The sequence below is a fragment of the Lutjanus erythropterus genome, chromosome 14, assembly GCF_056507025.1.
Source record: "Lutjanus erythropterus isolate fLutEry1 chromosome 14, fLutEry1.hap2, whole genome shotgun sequence".
In the NCBI taxonomy this organism is placed as follows: Eukaryota; Metazoa; Chordata; class Actinopteri; order Lutjaniformes; family Lutjanidae; genus Lutjanus; species Lutjanus erythropterus.
The window spans coordinates 12,391,043-12,411,877 of NC_139330.1; the positions used below are offsets into that span (position 1 = coordinate 12,391,043).

The 20,835-nt window shown below is 37.7% G+C and overlaps 2 protein-coding genes across 2 annotated transcripts; both read left to right on the top strand.

The window, feature by feature from the left end:
- The first annotated feature begins 4,130 nt into the window (after positions 1-4,130).
- atoh7 (atonal bHLH transcription factor 7) lies at positions 4,131-6,511 on the top strand. Its single transcript, XM_084735991.1, has one exon. The coding sequence runs from the start codon at positions 5,600-5,602 to the stop codon at positions 6,029-6,031; it is 432 nt and encodes a 143-aa protein (XP_084592117.1). The 5' UTR covers positions 4,131-5,599; the 3' UTR covers positions 6,032-6,511.
- Positions 6,512-9,455: 2,944 nt separating this feature from the next.
- pkd2l1 (polycystic kidney disease 2-like 1) lies at positions 9,456-19,300 on the top strand. Its single transcript, XM_084736356.1, has 15 exons — positions 9,456-9,797; positions 10,653-10,766; positions 12,273-12,400; positions 12,511-12,764; positions 13,968-14,192; positions 14,278-14,506; positions 14,597-14,767; positions 15,388-15,569; positions 15,675-15,795; positions 15,883-15,981; positions 16,074-16,195; positions 16,278-16,395; positions 16,771-16,904; positions 16,994-17,135; positions 18,555-19,300. The coding sequence occupies exons 1-15, from the start codon at positions 9,518-9,520 to the stop codon at positions 18,672-18,674; spliced, it is 2,439 nt and encodes an 812-aa protein (XP_084592482.1). The 5' UTR covers positions 9,456-9,517; the 3' UTR covers positions 18,675-19,300.
- The last annotated feature ends 1,535 nt before the right edge of the window (positions 19,301-20,835 follow it).

Below are 20,835 nucleotides of genomic sequence, written 5' to 3' on the forward strand. Positions count from 1 at the left end.
TTGACATAATTTAGCAGAGGAATCAGTCAGATTAGACAAAAAAAATCTATTGGAAGATCTCTTTTGTTCTGTTTTGTGGTAAGACGGACTGTCAGCTTCGCTTTAAAAATGATGCAGACGAGTCAAATGTGTCCTGCAGAGGTTATAATGAACTTTGATTAAGATCAATTCAAGTCAGTTTGAAAAAGAAAAGTTTGAAAGCACAACTGATGTAAAATTGCACATTGTAAAATAGTTTTGTCCTTCTCAGAATAAAGTTATATTTATTCAAATGAATGATGTGTTTACTTTTGCAAAGTGTAAAAGTTAAAAGAAGTTCTTTAAAGAACATTTCTACCGGCTGTTTCTGTGCAAAGTTAACTGAACCTCACATTTTCTCCAGTCGAGTCTCTTTCTCAGTCTGTTTCTTCTTGTTATGTCTTTTTACATCTTGTTATGCCTTTATGTCTTTTTCGCTTTTGTTACTTTCATGTTGTAACATCGTTTTCAGCTTGTGTTATCTTTTGCCTTTTGTCTTGTCACATCTTTTACGTCTTGTTACATATCTTTATGTCTTTTAACGCCTTTTATGTCTTTTTATGTCTTGTTGTGTCTTTTTCCTCCCCTTTTCATTCATCTTGATACGACTTTTACGTCTTTCGTCTTGTTGCATCTTTTACATCTTGTTAAGCCTTTAACATTGTTTTTTTCTGTTGTTAACATTGTTTACGTTGGCTTTCTTGTTTTCTTTATGTTATTATTGTCTTGTCACGTCAGTCGTGCGTGATATGCACTGATGGATACATCAAAGAAAATTAAATACAGTACCCAAGTATCTGTTCATAGTTACTTCCCACCTCTGAATGTGTTTCATCCCAGTTTATTTTAAGAATTTTAAGTACAACATATTAAAATAAGTTAATAAGTAGTTTGCTCTTCTGATATTGCTGCTGTCTGATGTTATGGTTGAGACTGTTTATGCTGTAATCAGAGCCCTATTAGCTTTAACTGGTACCAAATTCAAAACAAAAAGGAAAGCTCAGAAGCCAATTAAGCATTGCTAATCAGTCCAATTAGAGGGGAAGGGAGTTCAAATAGGCATAAAATTACATTCACCTTACGTGACCTAATTATACTCCGAGCCTCATTTGACCAGCTGCCAGGCCTGCTTGTCAACTGGGTGCTGTATGTGTTTCTCTGTAGTGAATATCTCTGGGCTTTGAGTTGAGTTTATTTTTGCTGTGTTTCGGTTTGTTTTTTGGAAAAACTCCAAATGGATGTTTCAAATTCTGATTCACATTTTCTGGATGCACTCAACTCGATTACTGCAGTATCAACACATAACAGCAGGTTTTTAAGTCTCAGTTCTCAAATGGTGTTAAAAAATCAGCATTAAAAGTCCCACTGGCACACTTGTGATGTGTCTCACTGTGCACATTGAAATTAAGCACAAGCTTATTCACACTGCTTAATTAAAAGCAATCCTGTGATGATAATTAGATTTATCAAGTCAAACACATGCAGGGAGAATCCTTTCTTACACTTTCTCCCGTACTGAAACATACGCTTTGTGTCCTAATCTCCGTCTTTCCATAAGGAGAGGTGGATTTATGAGGGTACATGTCCCTGTCAGAGCAGACGGGTCACTCCTCAGCTGTGACATATGGCTTTTGACAGAGGACAGGGCTCAGCCACCGGTGCTCAGACAAGCCAATCATGTGAGGGGCTATAAAAAAAAAAAAGAAAGAAAGAAAAAGGGTGGAAGACACGGAAGGGCCGGGCCACGTCTGAGACGAGGCCCTCAGACAAGACAAGCAGCAGCTGGCAAACTACATCAATCTGTAATCAATGAACCAACTGGTAGATAGGATTATATGCCTAATTGCACAGCTAACCAGTCCATCCCAAAATGACCAGACAGCATCAGCTTGTGTCCATGACCCAGTACCAGAGACGGGCATTATTCTAGGCCTCCGAGTGATTAATCATTCATAACCTGCCTCTACACCCAAGCTATGAGTTTGTCAATACACAGAGACGGAGCTGCATGTCCTCCTGACAAAGGACCACACCAGAGAATACAGCAGCAGAGGAAGAGGACGAAATATTCACATCATTTACTCGAGTAAAAGTAAGAATACCGTGGTGTAACAGTGGCATAAGAAGTGCTCGGATCATTTACTCAAGAAAAAGTAACAATACCACGGTAAAAAAAATGCTCTGTTGTAAGTAAAAGTCCTGCATTTACAGTTTCACTTAAGAAAGTACTCAAACTGTATGTAGCTGCGAGCTGCAGCTGTGGTAGCGGACCAATCACATTATCAATACTCAATTAAACTGAAGAACAGTTGTGGTGATTGGCTGCAAGCAAAACCATACAAACTAATTTTTTTCTAGATCTGGGTACAAAAAGGATTGAATGCAGGTATCGTTCAACTGAAAAAGTTGCTATGCTACTTGCTACAGGGCTTTTTGGTAGATCCCTTAAAGGTATTGAGCACCGATACCAAGCCCTAACCATCAGCAAAATTAATTTTAAGTATCAAAAGTAATAGTACTTACAGGGTACAGTGGCTACTTCCAGAGGAAAGGAAAAGTTAAAAATAAGATCTTGCCTTTGTCTAATTGATTTAAGAGCAATACAAGACTTTGAACATTTTCTCATAGTTCTTAAATTCAGCTCCTGAGAGATAACATTTATCTCATTTCAGCCCGAGTTACTTTCCACCAGTGATGGTGTAACACTACTCCACTACAAGTAAAAGTCCTGCATACACATTTTAGTTACGTTAAAAGTACAAAAGTATTACTCAAAATCTATTTAAGTATCAAAAGTACTCATTATGCAGAATGTCTTCTTTGTACACCTCAAAAGTGATATGTAACTTTATGTTATTGTTTAGGGGTGTCACGATTCTTCAGATCCACGATTTGATATGACTTTTAATTTTATGTCACAATTTGATTCAATTTTTCTACAATTTTTTTTTTTTTTTTTTGCACTGGCTGCTATGCCATTTATGGACTATCAAGTCTTGATTTGTAAAGATCAACAGATCGTTGGTTTTGTGCTCTGACAGTTGTCATTTTTGTCATCAATTTTCAAATTATTCTGTAAAAAGATCTATCTGATGTTAACAGGCGGCTGTGTCGTGTTTGAAGTGTTGTTTCTGTCTTCAGACGTGCGTTGGACGCTGCGAGTCGACGGAGGTGAAGAGAAAAACAAATACTGCGAGATTCTGAAAATGGAAAGCTAATTTTGATTGATTTTTGAGATACTGTAACTGTGACACTATTATCAATTCATTAATGTATAAACAGTATTTTAATTCTGTAGCTGGTCAAGAGTGAACTAATTTCAATTAAGCTGTATATTAATATTATATTTATTATAGTTCATATATTACTAGCATATTAGTTTGTATGTAAAAATCAATAACTACATCTTAACTATTAATGTATTGATAAATAACAATAGATATTGGGGCCAATAAATTATCAACCAATAATGGAAAAAATATATATATAATTCCAATAATGAAATTATAGCCAATAAGTATCAGATTATGTCAAAGGATTTAATTTGAATTCTAAGACAAAATGATCTATCAAGTCAAAGTTTGTTTGTGATGATTTTTATGTACTTTATTAGAAAATAAATGAACATTTTAAGAGTCAAACTGCTGTTTGTTTTTGTTGTGACAGTGATGTCAGTTTGATTTGGTTTTGAGCTGTGGAATATTAAATAATCCATCTTTGCTCACTACATCTGAGCCTTTCTTACCCTCAGGTGTGCATAAACTGCAGGTAAAATGAACTTCTTAAAATACGAAACCATGAGGAGAAACAGGTAATTTGTTGGCTTTTGTAAGTAAGTAAAAATAAAATACTCAAAGTACTGTTCTTCAATACTTTCTACAAAATCAATCAGATTCTATGGATCTTTTTCTTAGATAAACGCAAAACTTTATGTGATTCAAAGCATAAATAACAGACCATTATCTGAATTTAAAGTAAAGTAAATCAGAGTACAGTTAAAGTGGAGTTTTTTTGGTGGTTTCTGAGTGACAGTCAACAGTATGTTTGCAAGTGTTTGAGTGTAACGGAGGAACGTGCTCACATCCATCCCTCTGAATTACAGAATTCAATTCTGGCAGATGGGACGGACAGACAGACAAATTATTCCGTCTGTCTCATTTTCTCGGACCACTTCACAGATCAATTATTTATTTCTCATGTGGTCCCGAGTACATAAGGAACATTAATGCATCCCACATACTGTGACTCATTTAGACCCTTTCACACTAATGTACTTTTAATATATAAAGTCGATTACATTTCTGTAGAATTTCATATTCTACCTGTTCACAAACTGCTCTGCAGATCTCAGATGGTGCAGTAATCTGTGCACCATCTTGCCCCATATTGTTTGAGTTGATAATCCCCCCGATATGCTGTTAAAATCCCCCAGGTTACAGGCCACACTTCCACTTCTGTTGCCTCAGGCTAATCTCAGATTATGGTTATTATCCCAGTTACATGAGAAGTGAAAGGGCGAATTTTGCCGTCTTATGTAACTTAATAAAACCTAATGTACTTTTATAAAGTGTAGCCATTTAATTCATGATTAAATGAGATATTAAGTTGTGATAGCTACAGATTTATTTATGCAACATGCAGCAGCTGAATAGAACAAACACTGAGTTGCACATGTATCAAATAACCAAACAAAACGTAAGATTTTACAAGGAGAAAATACTGAACTTAAATAATATTCAATGAGGTGTGTCTTTGCATATGCAATAAGTGACATTTGAATTCCTTTCTTTGACAATATAGTGATTTTTACACCAGATAAAAATGAAACTGATGCTTTTACTGCCATTTTTGCCATATTTGTGATTTAATTTGTTGATATTCTGATTAATTAGAGCTTAATTAAGAGTTCAGTCCTTAATAGTTACATAATTGGCGTGGATGTATGTAAGCTTAGCGGGGAAACATCAACAATCTCAGCCTTTTAAAGGTTTGTTTGCATCATCAGCTGTGGTGAGTTGTGCTACCAGATGGTAGACTTTTGGTGTTTGTGACACATGGCTCTGAGTGAAGCCACGGCCAGATAGCCCAGCCCAAGATAATTGGAATTTCATTAAGGTTTTGTTTGTGTGTGTGTGTGTGTGTGTGTGTGTGTGTGTGTGTGTGTGTGTGTGTGTGCGCTGAGTGTGTGTATGTATGCATGTAATGTGTGTGTGTGTGTTGAGAGTGGGTGTGAGTGTTTATGAGTCCACATGGGTGTGTTTCTTGATGAGTAGTATTGAGGATGTGGGGGGAGAGGGCAGGGACTCCACCTGCTGCCACCTGTTCATCTGCTGCGTCTTATAAAAGCTGCTCCCTCACTGTCCTCAGGACCACAGACACCTTGGACTCTTCAGGCTGTCCACTATCTGGATATTTCAGCACATTGGACACACAGCGTGGACATCAGCCGAGGCTGTGACACGGAGGACGCCTCTGAGGAAGCCTGAGGCTAAAACTGGAAACTTCTCTGACAGATCTGTTGACTTGTCTCTGAGTCTGTCTCATCTGAGGACACCCCGGTCCAATTCTTCGGCCAGAAATCATGAAGTCCCGTCGACCCAGCTGCACCGACTCTGGATCCGAGTCCTCAGAACCTGACTCCAAGAGCCCAGAGAAATATGAGACCGCCACGAGGCGACGGATGGCTGCCAACGCCAGAGAGAGGAAGAGGATGCAGGGTTTGAACACAGCCTTTGATCGTCTGCGTAAAGTCGTCCCCCAGTGGGGCCAGGACAAAAAACTGTCCAAGTATGAAACTCTGCAGATGGCCCTCAGCTACATCATGGCCCTGAACCGGATCCTGACAGACGCCAGGAGGCACAACACTGCTCACAGGCAGTGGCTGGACCTGCAGTTTGACTGCGTGCAGCCTGAAAACTACCCGTGCCGCATGAGGTACGACTCTCCGAGCGGACAGGAGTACGTTCACTCGTCCTTCTCGTATCAGTTCGATGGACATCAGGTCCACGCGTAAAAACTGCTGCCATGTGGTAGAAAATCAGTCATGTTGTTGGATGTGAGTGACAATGTGAATATTCTTCCTTCAATCTAGGAGACAGTAAATACATTTGTATTGCATTATTTTCTTTTTGTATTTATCTTATTTTTGTATGACAATCAGAAAAGCTTCTACTTCAGTTTGAAGCCTTTTTTTTTATTTTTGCTAGGAAGCCCAGCAATGTTGAGCATTTTTTGTTCAAAGTATAGCAATGAAAGACATGTAGCGTCATTATAATGACCAATTATTTTTGATATGGCCCTAAAATGTTGTGCAATGTTCAATGGACTCTGAAAAAATCATCGTGGTCTTAGTTAAAATCAATATGCAACTAATATGTCAAAGTGTAAGTACATGTTTGTAGAGTTGAAAATAGGTGTTATTTTTCACATGCAGAACTCTATTTTGTTGAATTATAGTTTTTGATCAAAAATAAAAACTATTTTGTATGAAAAACCTTTTCTCTCATTCTTTATTGCCTTCTTGGTTATAAAATATGGGTATTTTTTTTCATTGCAACAGAAAAACATAAATTTACTTAATTTGATTTATATTGTACCTACTGCCTTTAATTACATGACATGCTAAGTAATAATTTTGCATCGTCAAAAATATTTATATTTGCAAAATAAAACCCCAAAATACTGAAAAGCTTAAAAAAACATGCACACAATAGTATATTTTACTGCCTAAATTACTCATTTCAATAAAATCCTGCTCTTATTATTAGAAAGCTCCGGCATTTTAACCCTAATAATCTCACTTTGCCTCCTCTGTGTGGTATTAAAACGAGGGTTATCAAGGAGAACAACTAATTTACAGCACATCCTTTGTTTTGCGTGTGGAGTTCTCAGTAGGAGTAATGGCAGGTCATGTCTGCTGCACTGCCTCGCTCTGCACCCTGGGGAATTAATCACGCTTTTGTCTTGAGCTCCTGTGCTCCAAGATAAGACACTCTTACGTCAGCGAGGAGGCAAAATCTAAACATTTCAAATACTCTCATTCTCATGGAGCCAAGTACAATCATTTAACTATTCTATTTTCAAAAATAACACATTAAATATATAGAATAACATAAAAATTACACATTTTAAGAGTTAAGAAGAATTAAACTGATTCAATTCTGCAACAGCACTGTCCAGTGTGAGTACAGAGATAAAGCAGGATGCCATATGATCCACAACTGTCCATTGTTGGAGCCACACAGCTACAGATTTAAATGGCAATCATCAGTGATTGTTCCAGATTTGAAAAAGTTTGAATGGTGGCACAAGCCACAGCAAATTAAGGAAGCCTGTGTGCCAGATCCAGCCACGGCTTCAGAGGGGGAGCAGAAATTAAACTCTATTGTGTGGTAATGGCTGTGTGTAATCGCTCTGTTCAGAGCCGCCGAAGCATGAACGCACATAGCTGGACCCAAACACTATCTGCAGCAGTGCATTAACTGTACTCTCCAACGGCTAATAATGCTAATGCCATTGATTTCGGTGGTAATATTTGTTGTTATATTGTCGTTACATCGTCACATATACCAGTCTGTTTGGTTTATTATCTCTAACTGCACAAAATCAACACATTAACAAAGATAAATGAAATATAAGAAATGAAAGAAAAAATATGATATATAGTTAATTAGTCTGCTTAACTAATCGTTTGTATTCACCAAGAACACTAAAACAGTGGTGTGATAAGTGTTGCATGGGGCATGTTGGGTTGACAGAGGAGACTTGGCCGATAGACGAGGTGCCAAACACTGATACAGATGGTCATAATGATTCATATGCCACGTTGAATGACCTAATAAACGCTTTCTGACAGTTGGCATGTCAAAAATGAATAGATGGCAGAGTCAAAAGTGCGTAATGGTAATGAGGCTGAGACCATCCGTGACACGGCAATTATGCTCTTCATTAATTCAGTCACAAGCCGCAAACAGTTGGTGACAGAAAATATAATCGACATGCGATTAATTGATTTCCTCAATAGGAGCGCGTTATTGGATGAGTTGTTAATCAATAGTGACAACAATGTGCTCAGCATGGAAGTAATTGAGAGGGCACAACAAATTAAAATGTCTTTTAACTGCTGAATTATTTACCCTCCAGCATGACTGGCTGTTCTGTTTTATTAGACATTTACAGCAAATTAATAGGTTGTACAGTATTGGATCCCTACAGCCTCTACTATTGTAGAGTTCCTCACTATAATAGGAATGTCTTTAAATTTGTCAAGGTATTTTCCAGATGTGGGACCAAATCATTGTGTTGCAAGTCCCAAGCAACTCTCAAGCCAAGACAGCCAAGTCTTGAGTCAAGTCCCTAGTCTGAACTGGCAAGTCCCATGAGTTTTGAGTCCTAAACAAGTCATAATGTACTCTTCACCAAATATAATGACATTTTAACAACAGAGCTTCAACTCACGTTCTTTGTGCAAATACTGAACAAAGCTGCATCTGTAATTTTTGACCTGCACTTTTTACCTACTGCAATGTGTTTTTGTTGACCACCTCATAGCAGCACAAACAAAATTATCTTTGGTGTCATTTTTTGCAGCTGGAACACAATAACGTAACTTTAGTTGCTCGTGGTTCTTTCCTGCAACTTGACTGGATGCTTTCTGATCGGTTCTCAACAAAGTTGATCTGGTGTTGCATTGCTGAGAATTAATAGCGTTAACACTGGATGATGAAGTCGAGTTGCAAGTCTTTTTTGATTCTGCTGAGTCATTAAATTTGTGATTTGAATTTGAAAAGTCACGTCGTCAGCTCATAAAAAATTCCCCCCGGTCTGTCGGCCACAGTTTTCACCCATAAACCCAGCTCCCTCATGTTAGCAGACAGCACATGTGCCAAAGAAGAGCATCGAGGTACATGTCAAATAAATATAAAAAGCTATAAAAAGCGTGTTTCATGTCATGACTGACAGCTGATCACAAATATCTCAAATCATAATTTGCTTTTGGGGCTTTACAATTGGCAAAGTTCAAACCTCTGCTCATTTTATTTTGTTTTATGGTGTTTTAATTTTTTGTTACCAAATTAATTCCTTGAAAATTATGTATTAGAGAAACCTGACTATGGAAAGTGCAATCAAATCTAAAAATATCCACAAGTTTTAAACAGGCTAAAGATTAGATACAAGCTCTTATTGGTGAAGGGTTTAAATTATGCCACCAACCGTGTCCAAGTGTCTTGCTGTCTGTCCATGCAAAACAATCCCAAAGCCTGTCAATGACGTGTTAGTACAACAAATACCATTTTATTACCTCAGTGTGTTTCACCTCGGTCTCAAGACTACAAAAGCTTGAGCAGAGGATGAGCAGCTCCTCCCTCAACAAAGCTGATGTCATCCAGTCTTTATAATCATCTCTCCAGCAGGTGTTCAAAAGCTGCAGACTCTGTTCTGCTTCACTGTCCTCTCTGATCTAAACACCAGCAGCAGACAAACACAGGTGTCCAACAGCATGAAGTGCCTGAACAACCGGGCCGAAAGCCACCTGACCGGACAGGTGGAGTGCGAGCTGGACAGCGTGGGCAACGGGGCCTGGGTGAACCAGGGCTTCTGTGGCTCCCCTCCGCCCCTGCCCAGAGCTGTCAGCACCATCTACAACCCTCAGCCCCTCTTCCAGGGCTCCATGGACAGCATGTACAAACTGGACACGCTCAGCCCATTCCCAGAGGAACCAGCATCCACCGACCAGAGCCTGGTGAAGAAACACCGAGGCTGCTGCTCGTTTATTAAAGGTAGGAACCAACTGAGTTTACAGCAGTCTTTCTGCTCTAACTGTCATCTGGATAACTAGTTTGATGATGATTGTTCTGATTGTTCTTTACTGGGTACAGTCATAACCTATTTATGATAATAAATTATAGGATTGTCTTTTATATTGCACCAGAAAAGTGAATTTGTATGTAATGTGATTTATGTCATATCAACTTTGTTTGTTGACATTTTTCATGAGGCTCTTTCCTTTTACCAGGCCGCCAAATAAGAATTTGTTCTAAATTACTTTCCTGGTTAAATTAAGGTAAAACAAATGAAAAATTAACTATACTAAGCAGATTCCTCATTCACATTTTCCTTCTGCATCTTCAGAAACATTTATTTTTGCAAAATATTACCCTGACATAATGTTTGGTTCTGGTTCAGTCTGGGTCTGTAAAATCAACTGATATGTTTTTGTTTATGTTGTTTGTTTGTTTTGTTTTTTTTACCTGAGATATTTGTGAACCATCTTGTTGGCTTATTGATTTGGGTCTTTAACAGAACATAACTACTTTGTGACTTTATTTCAAACTAGGGCTGTCACAGTATCAGATTTTCACAACATTAATTATCGTGGCTAAAAAAATTCACACTAATGATACGGTGCTGTCTATGGAAAATCTGGGAAAGAAAAATGCTATGAGTCAAATTCATCTCAACCTTTATTGTACATTTTGTGTCTGTTTTGGCAAATGAATTAAACTCAAAATATAAGTGCAGAGAGCTGGAAGGAGAGTCCAAAACTGTACACAATGTACAGTCACTCCATCCTCTGCATGAAAGGTCTTTAAAAACTCTGTCATGTCGTGTCTTATACTGTATTTTTTCTTAAGGTTTGTGGGGAACAACATTGACTGAAAACACCTCAAACAACAGAGAACTGTTTGTCCGAACCACACTACGGGAGTTACTGGTCTATCTGGTGTTCCTGGTGGACATATGCCTCTGTAAGTACTTATGTCAACCAATGGCTTTACCTGGTGTGTTCAGGAAAGTAATACTTCTTCTTTTACATGCAGTATCAGTGTTTAATACACCTCAAAAATTTGGATACTTTACAGAAACTTGTGAAACTCAAATTAAGTTGAATTTTACACCTACTTTCCAGGATTCATATTATAATACCTGGTGAACTGAAGTGGACGCATGAAAATTACTTCCAAATACTGTGACCCCAAAAGTGCTTTTTACACATTAAAGACCCAAAATGTGAAGCGATAAAGTGAATTCGATAACACTGCATAATGACATCATAAAAAATGGTTAATAGTTAGTTAGCTATATTTAGTTATGCAGTAATAGTTATGTAACTGTTAAGCAAAGAAATTACAATAAAGTATGTTTAAAAATAAGTAATGCTATAGTTTGTTATTTTCTCAGTTTGTTACTAATAATTAGTAATTATTATTATCATTTCATTGTTTGTTAATGGTGAAATAACTAGTAACCTAAGTTTAATCAACTATCAATTTACAATTTATTAGTCATGGTAATTATAAAGTAGGGCTGCAGCTAGCTGTTGATTTGCCTGTCAATTAATTTCTTGATTAATAGATTAGTTTGTTTGGTCTATAAAATGTCAGAAAGAGGTGAAAAATGTTCCCAACCCCCAAGATGACATCCTCAAATGTCTTGTTTTTCCCACAACCCAAAGATGTTCAGTTTACTGTCATAAAGGAGTAAAGAAAGCAGAAAATACTCACATTTGAGACTTTTTAATATAAAAAAAAATACTCAAACTGATTAAATCGACTATCAAAATAGTTGGCAGTTAATTTTATTATTAATTCATAATTAATTAATCCTTGCAGCTCTATTATAAAGTGTTACAGAGAATTCAAACGTGTCTCTGGGTTTCACAAACATCAAACATAAATGTAACAAAAGTGATCTACATATTTTGTTGAGTATGATTGTACTGATGTATCTTATGTCTGCTTTGGTATATTTCAATCGAGTATTTGTTCTTAGCAGCGCTGATCACTTGTTGAAGTGCTCACCATTTGGATGTTACTGTATAGGGCACTTTTGACTGTTGAGTTACCATCAAAAGCTTCACAAATGTCCTCCCCGTCCCTCTGCCTGAAAGCCATTGTCCAGCTGAGCATTAGGACTGAAAGGGACATAGGCATCTCTTGCCTTTTAGCGATAAGAGCATTTGGCCTCATCCTTTGTTGCTTTGTCTGGGTTAGATTTACATTGTTTGATGAGGCTATTTGCGTCAGGCCAGCTTGCTCTCTCTTCAAACAAATTACAGCCTCTAATCTGGATCTGTTTGACTGCAGCCACATAAAAACAGCCAAACAACAAGTCCTCAATGAGGCTTTGCGTGTCTGCTCCGGAGCTGTCTTATCTTGGACCGCTGAATAGAGCAACATTTAGAGCTGAGCCTGAGCAAAGCCAGATAGGAATCAGTGATCGGGTGTTAACAATGTGATTACGTTGTCTTTCAGTGACATACGGTATGACCAGCTCGAGCACCTACTACTACACTAAAGCCATGACGGACCTGTTCGTGAACACAGCCGGTGGAAGTGGGGTTAAGTTTCAGTCCATTAGCACCATGACCGAGTTTTGGAGCGTGAGTTTTCTGCTATATTCATTTCCTCCATGTTCACCACAATGAGAAATTATACCAAACTTCCTCTATGTGCAATTCAAACTGCTTCCATCCTCTGTTTATATGAACAGTATGCCCAGGGCCCATTACTGGACGGCCTCTACTGGACTAAATGGTACAATAACCAGTCCCTGGACAGCGGAGACCAGTCCTTCATCTACTACGAGAACATGCTGCTGGGAGTCCCCAGAATGAGGCAGATCAAGACCATGAACAACTCCTGCAAGGTCCACAACGACTTCAAAGACGAGATCACGGGATGTTTTGATGTTTACAATGACCAGAAGGAGGACAACATCGACTTCGGTCTCATCAATGGCACCGCGTAAGCTGCTCACTGGTTTTCCTTACAGGGCTGCTTTGGGTATACATCAATGACATATATTAGAAATGGGCAGGATCTCAGGTCCCCAAAAGTGAAACCAAAGCATCAAAGTGTGTGTCGAATAAAATTTTCCCAAAGATGGCTTCTGTTATTTTAGGTAGTTCTCATCACGCTGTTTGTTGTTCAAGTGTTCGTTTTTATAAAAATGATATAAAAACAAGGTTTTATGCGATGGTTTACACCTGATCTCTGTTCATCTCTGAATCAGCTGACTGTGTGGGCAGGAACTTTGCTGATTTTAACCCTCATCACTACTGCACAGACTCTGGCTCCAAATGACATCACCAGTGCAAGATGGCAGCGCTTGTATCTCGAATGTTTTGACTTTATTTTTTTGTACAGTTGGAGGAAGTGGACATGTGTTGTCCATCTTTATTTACCATCATTGGTATGCACAGGGACGGATGCTAATATTTTTAATCACTGGCACCATGGGCCACCAAGCTCCTAAATTTGGTGGCTAAAGAAAATTTTTGGTGGCCTTAAAGTAACCTTTCGCAAAAACAATACAGAAAAGCCAATTTAGCACAGCCTGTGACAAATGTGTTGTCCACTTTTCCCATTAATTGTGATTTGGTCTTTCCTGAAATCATTGATTCTTGACTACTTGTGGAAACTGCCAGCACACACCGCAGTATATCTTTATATATGTCAGATTATAGCTACTTAAACTCCTGCTTCCACTCCTATTTTTTTTTTTTTTTTGCCATTTTTTCTTAGTCTTTCGTTTTTGTTTCTAGTTGTTCTGTAAGGATTGTGCTAACAGTTGAGTAGGCTTAGTAAACCCAGACACTTCTGGCTTGACTCACCAGCCTAAAAAACGATGGTAATCTACTGAGTGGCTGGTAAAATTTGAACATTCATTAGTGAACAAAAAAGTACATTTTGAACCCTATTGTTTGCTGTTTTTGTAGAATGTTAAGGTAAAGGGAGCGAAGGAATCAGGATGTTTGTGTAATGTCTGTAACACTGTGTTGGCGAAGGCTTGTAGTATGGGGATAAAACTTACTGTCCACAGGAGGCAACCTACATGACTCATTTGGTGGCCACAGAGCACCTTTTTGTGGCCATGGGTCATCACAGCATGCTTAATATTGATCCCTGATGCAGCTACATCAGAGAATTTGTCTTCTTCCTGTGCAGCTGGACCTACCACACAGAGAAACAGATCAAAGGTTCCACTCACTGGGGCTTGCTGACGACGTACAGCGGAGCGGGATACTATCAAGACCTGAGTCGGACCAAAGAGGAGAGCGCCACCATACTGAAGGACCTGATGGACAACCTGTGGCTGGACCGAGGAACCAGAGTGGTCTTCATTGACTTCTCCACTTACAACGCAAACATCAACATGTTCTGCGTCATCAGGTAAAGAACACCACTGACAATAACAACTTCATCCACCAGTCGGTACCCATCCATTGGCTCACCAAATTTTATTTGCTTCCTTCAGGTTGGTGGTTGAGTTCCCAGCAACTGGCGGAGCGATCCCTTCCTACCAGATAAGAACAGTCAAACTGATTCGTTACATTACCACCTGGGATTACTTCATCCTCGGCTGTGAGATGTTCTTCTGTGTATTCATCCTCTATTATATTGTGGAGGAGATTCTTGAGCTGCGTATACACAAGTTCTCCTACTTCAAAAGCATCTGGAACATACTGGATATTGTTGTCATAATGGTGAGAAAATGTAATTCCCATTTGATCTAAACATGTCCTTTTCTCAGATTCTGCTTGGCCTCAAACAGTTCAAATTATTCTCCTTCCCAGCTCGCCATTGTTGCCATTGTATTCAATATATTCCGAACGGTCAAAGTGGACAACTTGCTCGGCAAACTGCTGGAACAACCTGACATCTACGCTGATTTCGAATTTCTGGCCTTCTGGCAAACACAGTACAACAACATGAATGCAATGAACTTGTTCTTTGCATGGATCAAGGTAAAGTATTGACATCTTTCACACTAACACACGCCTCTTTAGGATTATTCATTTAACTTCCTCCTCTTAAACACTGATAAAACTGAAACGCCGGTTCACTCGAAAATTACATGGTTCCTCAGTTTCAACGTCCTACTATTAGAAATCTCAGAGCATGCATGCATTTGTCTCATCCAGACTTGACTGTTGTAACACCCTACTCTCTGGCCTTCCTGGTCAACCATTAAAAACAGCAACTCGTACAAAATACATCACCCCTCCATAACACTTGCATCATCCTACTTATCATCCTCAGTTAGCCACATATACCTGTTAGAGCCAAGGGCCCATTTTTTTCTGGACTTGTCCTCCTAGCCAAATTCAAGAAGCTAGCTCAGTTGAATTGTTCAAAACCACAATCAAAACATGGCCTTCAACCTCAATCCATTAAACTGCGGCCACCCAGCTTAACAACAGCTTTACATGTGCATGGTTACATAGGGCTATCATCAAACTTATTTATTTAGTGTGTCTTTTGGTTTGTATCCAGGAGTTTTTCTGTGCATACTGTTGTATTTTACCTTAATTTTAAAAATATTTTCAAATATTCTATTCTATATTCTATTTGACTTGTCCTTCAGATTTTCAAGTACATCAGTTTTAACAAGACCATGACTCAGCTGTCCTCGACACTGGGTCGATGTGCTAAAGACATCTTGGGCTTCGCCATCATGTTCTTCATCGTGTTCTTCGCCTATGCTCAACTCGGATATTTGCTCTTCGGGACAGAGGTTGAATCTTTCAGCACCTTCGTCAAGTGCATGTAAGAGGCGTCCAAAACAGAACAACAGCACAGCTCAGCTCAAAATATTAAATCAGATGGCTGAACATGAATAAATCAGTCCCTTTCTTTTTCTTCTTTCTGCAGCTTCACACAGTTTAGGATTATTCTCGGAGACTTTGATTACAATGCAATCGACCGTGCCAACAGAGTCCTCGGGCCAGTCTACTTTGTCACCTATGTGTTCTTTGTTTTCTTTGTTCTACTGGTGAGTCATTCTGCAACACAGGGTATTTAATTTTAAAGGATAAAGATAGGAATATTTTCATTATCTCTTTGTATATCTGTCCCTCAGAACATGTTTCTGGCCATCATAAATGACACATATTCTGAGGTTAAGGAAGAGCTGTCATCCCAAAAGGACGAGCTACAGATTACAGATATCATCAAACAGGTAAAATCAATAAGATTCACGTAAAAATAGAAACATCTATGGACAAAGTTGTACAAAAGATACTAACAAAACATTTTTCTTTTGGAATTCAGAGCTATATGAAGACATTTACAAAGTTGAAACTTAAAAAGGAGAAAATATCAGATGTTCAGAAAGCGCTACGATCTGGATCTGGAGAGATTGAATTCAAGGACTTCAGAGAAACACTGAAAGAGTAAGTGACAAAATATAAAGAAGAAGAGCACATGCCAGCTTTAGTTTTAAACGTAACCCTCACCGCTCTTATGATCTCATAGGATGGGACATGCTGATCATGAAATTTCTGCAGCCTTCTCACGGTTTGACCGCGATGGGAACCAAATTCTAGACGAAGACGAACAAGAGAGGATGAAAATCGAGCTCGAGGAAAAGAGGGTTTGTGTAATAGTCTATATACAGTTCAGGATTGCAGTGGCAAACCAGTTTTATGGTATAATTATTATTTTTTTTATGTTTAGCCCCTTAAAATGTGATTCAAGTGGACAAAGAACAACTATAATTGCATTAGAATCACATTACAATGGGATACTTGCTCTGCCTCAATAATTATTGTGTAACAACTGAAAATCACACACTGTTGCAACTCTAAATGAGTTATACCTGTTTCACAAGATAAATGTGATACCTTCACGTCACTTTCACGCAATGTTTTGACTCGTTTCTCATTTAGCTTAAGAATTAAATACATGTTTGTGAGACTGAATGGAGACAAAGCTGTGTTTTCATGGTGGTTATCCCATTTGTCGTCAGGATGCTCTTTGTGCTGAACTCAACAATCTTGGGATTAATTATGGGAAAGAATTATTGGAGAAACCTACTGTGGCATCCATTGAACAGAAGAACCACTCCAGTCATGCCTTTGTGGATCGGGAACAGTTTCTAAGGTTAGAACAGTTTTTTTTACACTCAACCTATGAATTTAATTATAACAATGTTAACAAAACACTGAATTACCTTTCTCTCACCGTGACAGACTGGCCAGACAAGTCCTCCAGCTCGAAAGCTCTGTGGAAGGCATCACATCCAGGATTGAGCTGATTATGGAGAAACTGGGAATACAAGAGAAAGCTAAAGGGAACGAAACGGCAAAGAAACCGACTGTGACCAATAATGATGTGAGTATATAAATACATCAAAGTCTTTGTATTTTTAATAGAAGACTAAAGGGATCACGTTACATTTACCTTAAACTGAAACAACTGTGTTGTTGATAATCAGGGTTCCTACATCTTTTCCAAAGTCAAATTCAAGCACTTTTCAAGCATTTTCAGGCTTTTCCAGCACCTTATAGTCGTGGTAAATGACAAAATTATAGAAATACATATGATCTAAATGATAAGGCCCTATTTATGTTCTTCATCACATTAAAATAGATGTTATTGTGCCATAAAAATTATTTTTATAACAGTAATCCTTTACAGGCAAACACAACAAAATGTGTCACTTGTCTGTAAGTTGACTTGGCTTCCTACATAACCTGACTGAGCCAATATAAAGCAATCACTCAAACAGTTCCTAGACAAATAAATTCAATTTCAATAAAACCTTCCTCTTGTTTTTTTATTTTATTTTTCATTTTCAAGCCAACGCTCATTGAAATAGCAACCTCCCAGCATGTTGTCATCCGTTAGCCTCCCACTCACTGTTCTACCAGAGGGCGCAAAATCAACAAAGACTGACAGATCACACGAAGCAGAGCCCACTCTCTGAATTATTTTTTCTTTATCTAAAAAGCGAACTATCAGTCAAAAACCTGTCTATTATTAATATATCATAACATATAAATTCTAAGAAATTACAAGCAATTACAGTGTCAAAGATTTCTAGCACCTGTAAGAACCCTGGATAATACCAAAGAGGCTGTAATGTAATGTGTCGCATATTGCACTAAAAATGTCTCTGTACCTCTGACTGTGGCCGTATCTACTGCTTAATTGTTTTATCATTTTTATTTTATTTCGCGAAAGGACTGCAACTGAATGCTGCATTGTTTTTGGTTTGCAGTTATACAAAATTCAAGCATTCATTGCCAAAGACAATTCATGCTCATGCTTTGGTTATAGCTGGTCTTTATTTTGTTAAAGAAGGAAAACAGAAACACTATTAGCACAAATTAGACAAAAAATAGATATAATATGTTCTTTATTAAACAGAACTGGACCCTTTATTATACCCAAATTAGATTTTATCAGAGGTTAATTACAGACAAATACTGTCTAATAAAGAACACATTATTTCTATTTTTTCATCAAATTTGACACAAAGTACAGCTTGTTAAGTCTTAGTGTGATGTAAAATAAAGTGTGACTGGACATTATTAAATCATTGTTTTTCTTTGTTTTTTAGTATGATAAAAGTATCATATCACAGAGTTTTTATCACATTACCTTGAGTTTTTGGTATTGTTACATTCCTAGTAATATGGGGAAAATGTCTAATATTTTGTTCTTAAGCATTCCAGCGAACCAGACTAGCCTTTCTTAGCTTAATCCTTACAAATACAATATGTTTAATTTTTGTTTACCCCTATCCAGAGTGATGAACCTGCCTCAGATGGGAGCGTCGTGGTTTGTGTGGACAGAGGGCTGAAGGCTGAGATGTCGTCGAGGAGATCAGCGGTTCGCACCAACTCCACACATGACTGTCACATGTGATTAACCTCCCGAGAAACACAATCACAGGTTATCTGGCAGTCAGTCAGTCACGCGTGACGATGAACAGGACGCACACCAGCAATGTTTTGTGCATCACAACTTTCTCAATGAGAGGTGAAAATGATAATTAGGCAGTCAGATCAACAATAAACTAATGAAAGTTTCACATGACAATATTTAACACTTCAGTTCAGCTGCTCTAGAGTACATTTCATGCTAATATGTAAATACTGTACAAACATGTTTTTTGAAATCCTTTGCTTACTAGGTGCACTAGCGCTAATACTAAAAACTGGTTAAAGTTTAAGCTCAGATACATATATACAATGTATGTTGTAGATGAGACCTGAATGTAAATCTACATATTATTGGTGTTGTGCAATATAAATTAATTTCAACAGTAGGTTAGGGAGATAAAGTTATGCAATATAATCCAATATTAGACAGTGTATGTTCCACCTAACATCTGACTAAGTGACTGTTTGCTTTGCTTTAGTCAGTGAATGTTTATGAATGTTCATGTTCTATTACAGTTGCTCAAAAGCCATCGGCCTCTTGCCTCTTGTTTGCACAGTTAAGTGAGATGTAGCTACAAAATAGTTCCCTAATAGATTTTTTTATGTTTGTAGGTACATGGGTACATAGGTACACATATATAGGTAATACAAACCTCTGAGCAAATATGTGATGAATGACAGTGTCTTATATGGAAGCCCATTTATGCCAATGTTACGGGGGGAAAAAAAAGTTTCTAAAAATTATGATGAAGTTCAAACAAATGATTTTGGATCTCAAAATAACAAGAAACTTTCTCGAAAGAAATGTTCTCAAAATCATGAGAGAAACTATCAAAACAATGACTTGGGTACTAACAACATCGTTGTCATTATTTTTAGACATTAAGCAACAATTTTGAGAAGGTTTCTCATTATAGTGACTTACAGGATCACTTCTTCCCAACACACTGGACATACATTTCAATTAAATACAAGATAATTGGGTTTGGGATGTATTAGTCCAGTGGAATGGATGTTTCTTAAAACTTAAGTCATCATAATTCAGGTTTCATACTTCCCAACATTACTGCAAACAAAAAAAGGTGTTAAAGTTTTTGAGCAAATGTATAGAAAACACATGCTGTCGAGTGTATTTAACATGCAGAGGTTACAAACCTCAGAACCTCAGTTTAATAACTGTTAAATCCGCCACATATTGTGTCTGGTAGAATAACTCAGATGACATCATTTTACAGTGAATTTATGCTTTGCTGTCAGAATAAAAGCATGATTTATTAGTGTCTAATAAATGTACTGAACAACCAGATTTAAATGTTTCTTTATTTGAAGTGACTTTTCCTTTGATTCCATCCTTTATTATTAACCATCACTTCTGTTGTTCAACTTAAATGTATTATTGTCATAAAAGCAAATTGCCATTACATTCAACATTTTAAGCAACAAATATATTACATGTCATAAGTGTGCAGTTCAAGCTGAATCACCATCAAACGCCTCCTGCTGCTTCCTGAATATGGCACACAAACTTAAAAATGGGAAAAACCACAGTGGAAAAGAATTTAGATTTGTAGTGCAGCCTCTGTATATAACAAAGTTTGAATTTACTGACACATCAATTAAGGCTTATTCATAAATTATATTGCTGAAATTTAATGATGGCGTTTCATAACATTCTACCTACAGTATGTACATTATTTCTTAAGTTTCATGAAGCCCGTGATCAAGGTTTATATTTACACTCTCAGCCAACATGACCCTGTTTTGTTACATGAACGCCCCGAGCTCAAATTAACAAACAAAAACATTATCAAGTTTGTTGGCTAGTACATCAGGAAAATGAGAGTGAGCCTACTTACAAGGAGTGTAATACACTGTACAGAATGGCACATATGCAAATAAAACCCAAATGGCAGGAAGTCATTGAGAAATCCTCTTGTCACAATTTGCCAGTACTTTTTTAAGTAGTTTACCTGGAATAAATGGAAATATTCTGCAAATACTGAGAAAATTCAGAATGCAGTGAAGAGCAGAAAGGTACCTTCTGCCCTGACAAATCAATGACAAATTTAGGAAACCTTCCACTTTCAGTGGAATAAACACGAAATAAAACAATCCCAACAGAGGTTGCGTTAACCAAATATTTT

Excerpts from the sequence above, each read along its gene's own strand:
- atoh7 (XM_084735991.1), top strand. The coding sequence starts at position 5,600 with ATGAAGTCCCGTCGACCCAGCTGCACCGACTCTGGATCCGAGTCCTCA.
- pkd2l1 (XM_084736356.1), top strand. The coding sequence starts at position 9,518 with ATGAAGTGCCTGAACAACCGGGCCGAAAGCCACCTGACCGGACAGGTG. Across the intron at positions 14,507-14,596 it reads TGGATATTGTTGTCATAATG|CTCGCCATTGTTGCCATTGT; the intron begins GTGAGAAAATGT and ends TCTCCTTCCCAG. Across the intron at positions 14,768-15,387 it reads TGTTCTTTGCATGGATCAAG|ATTTTCAAGTACATCAGTTT; the intron begins GTAAAGTATTGA and ends CTTGTCCTTCAG.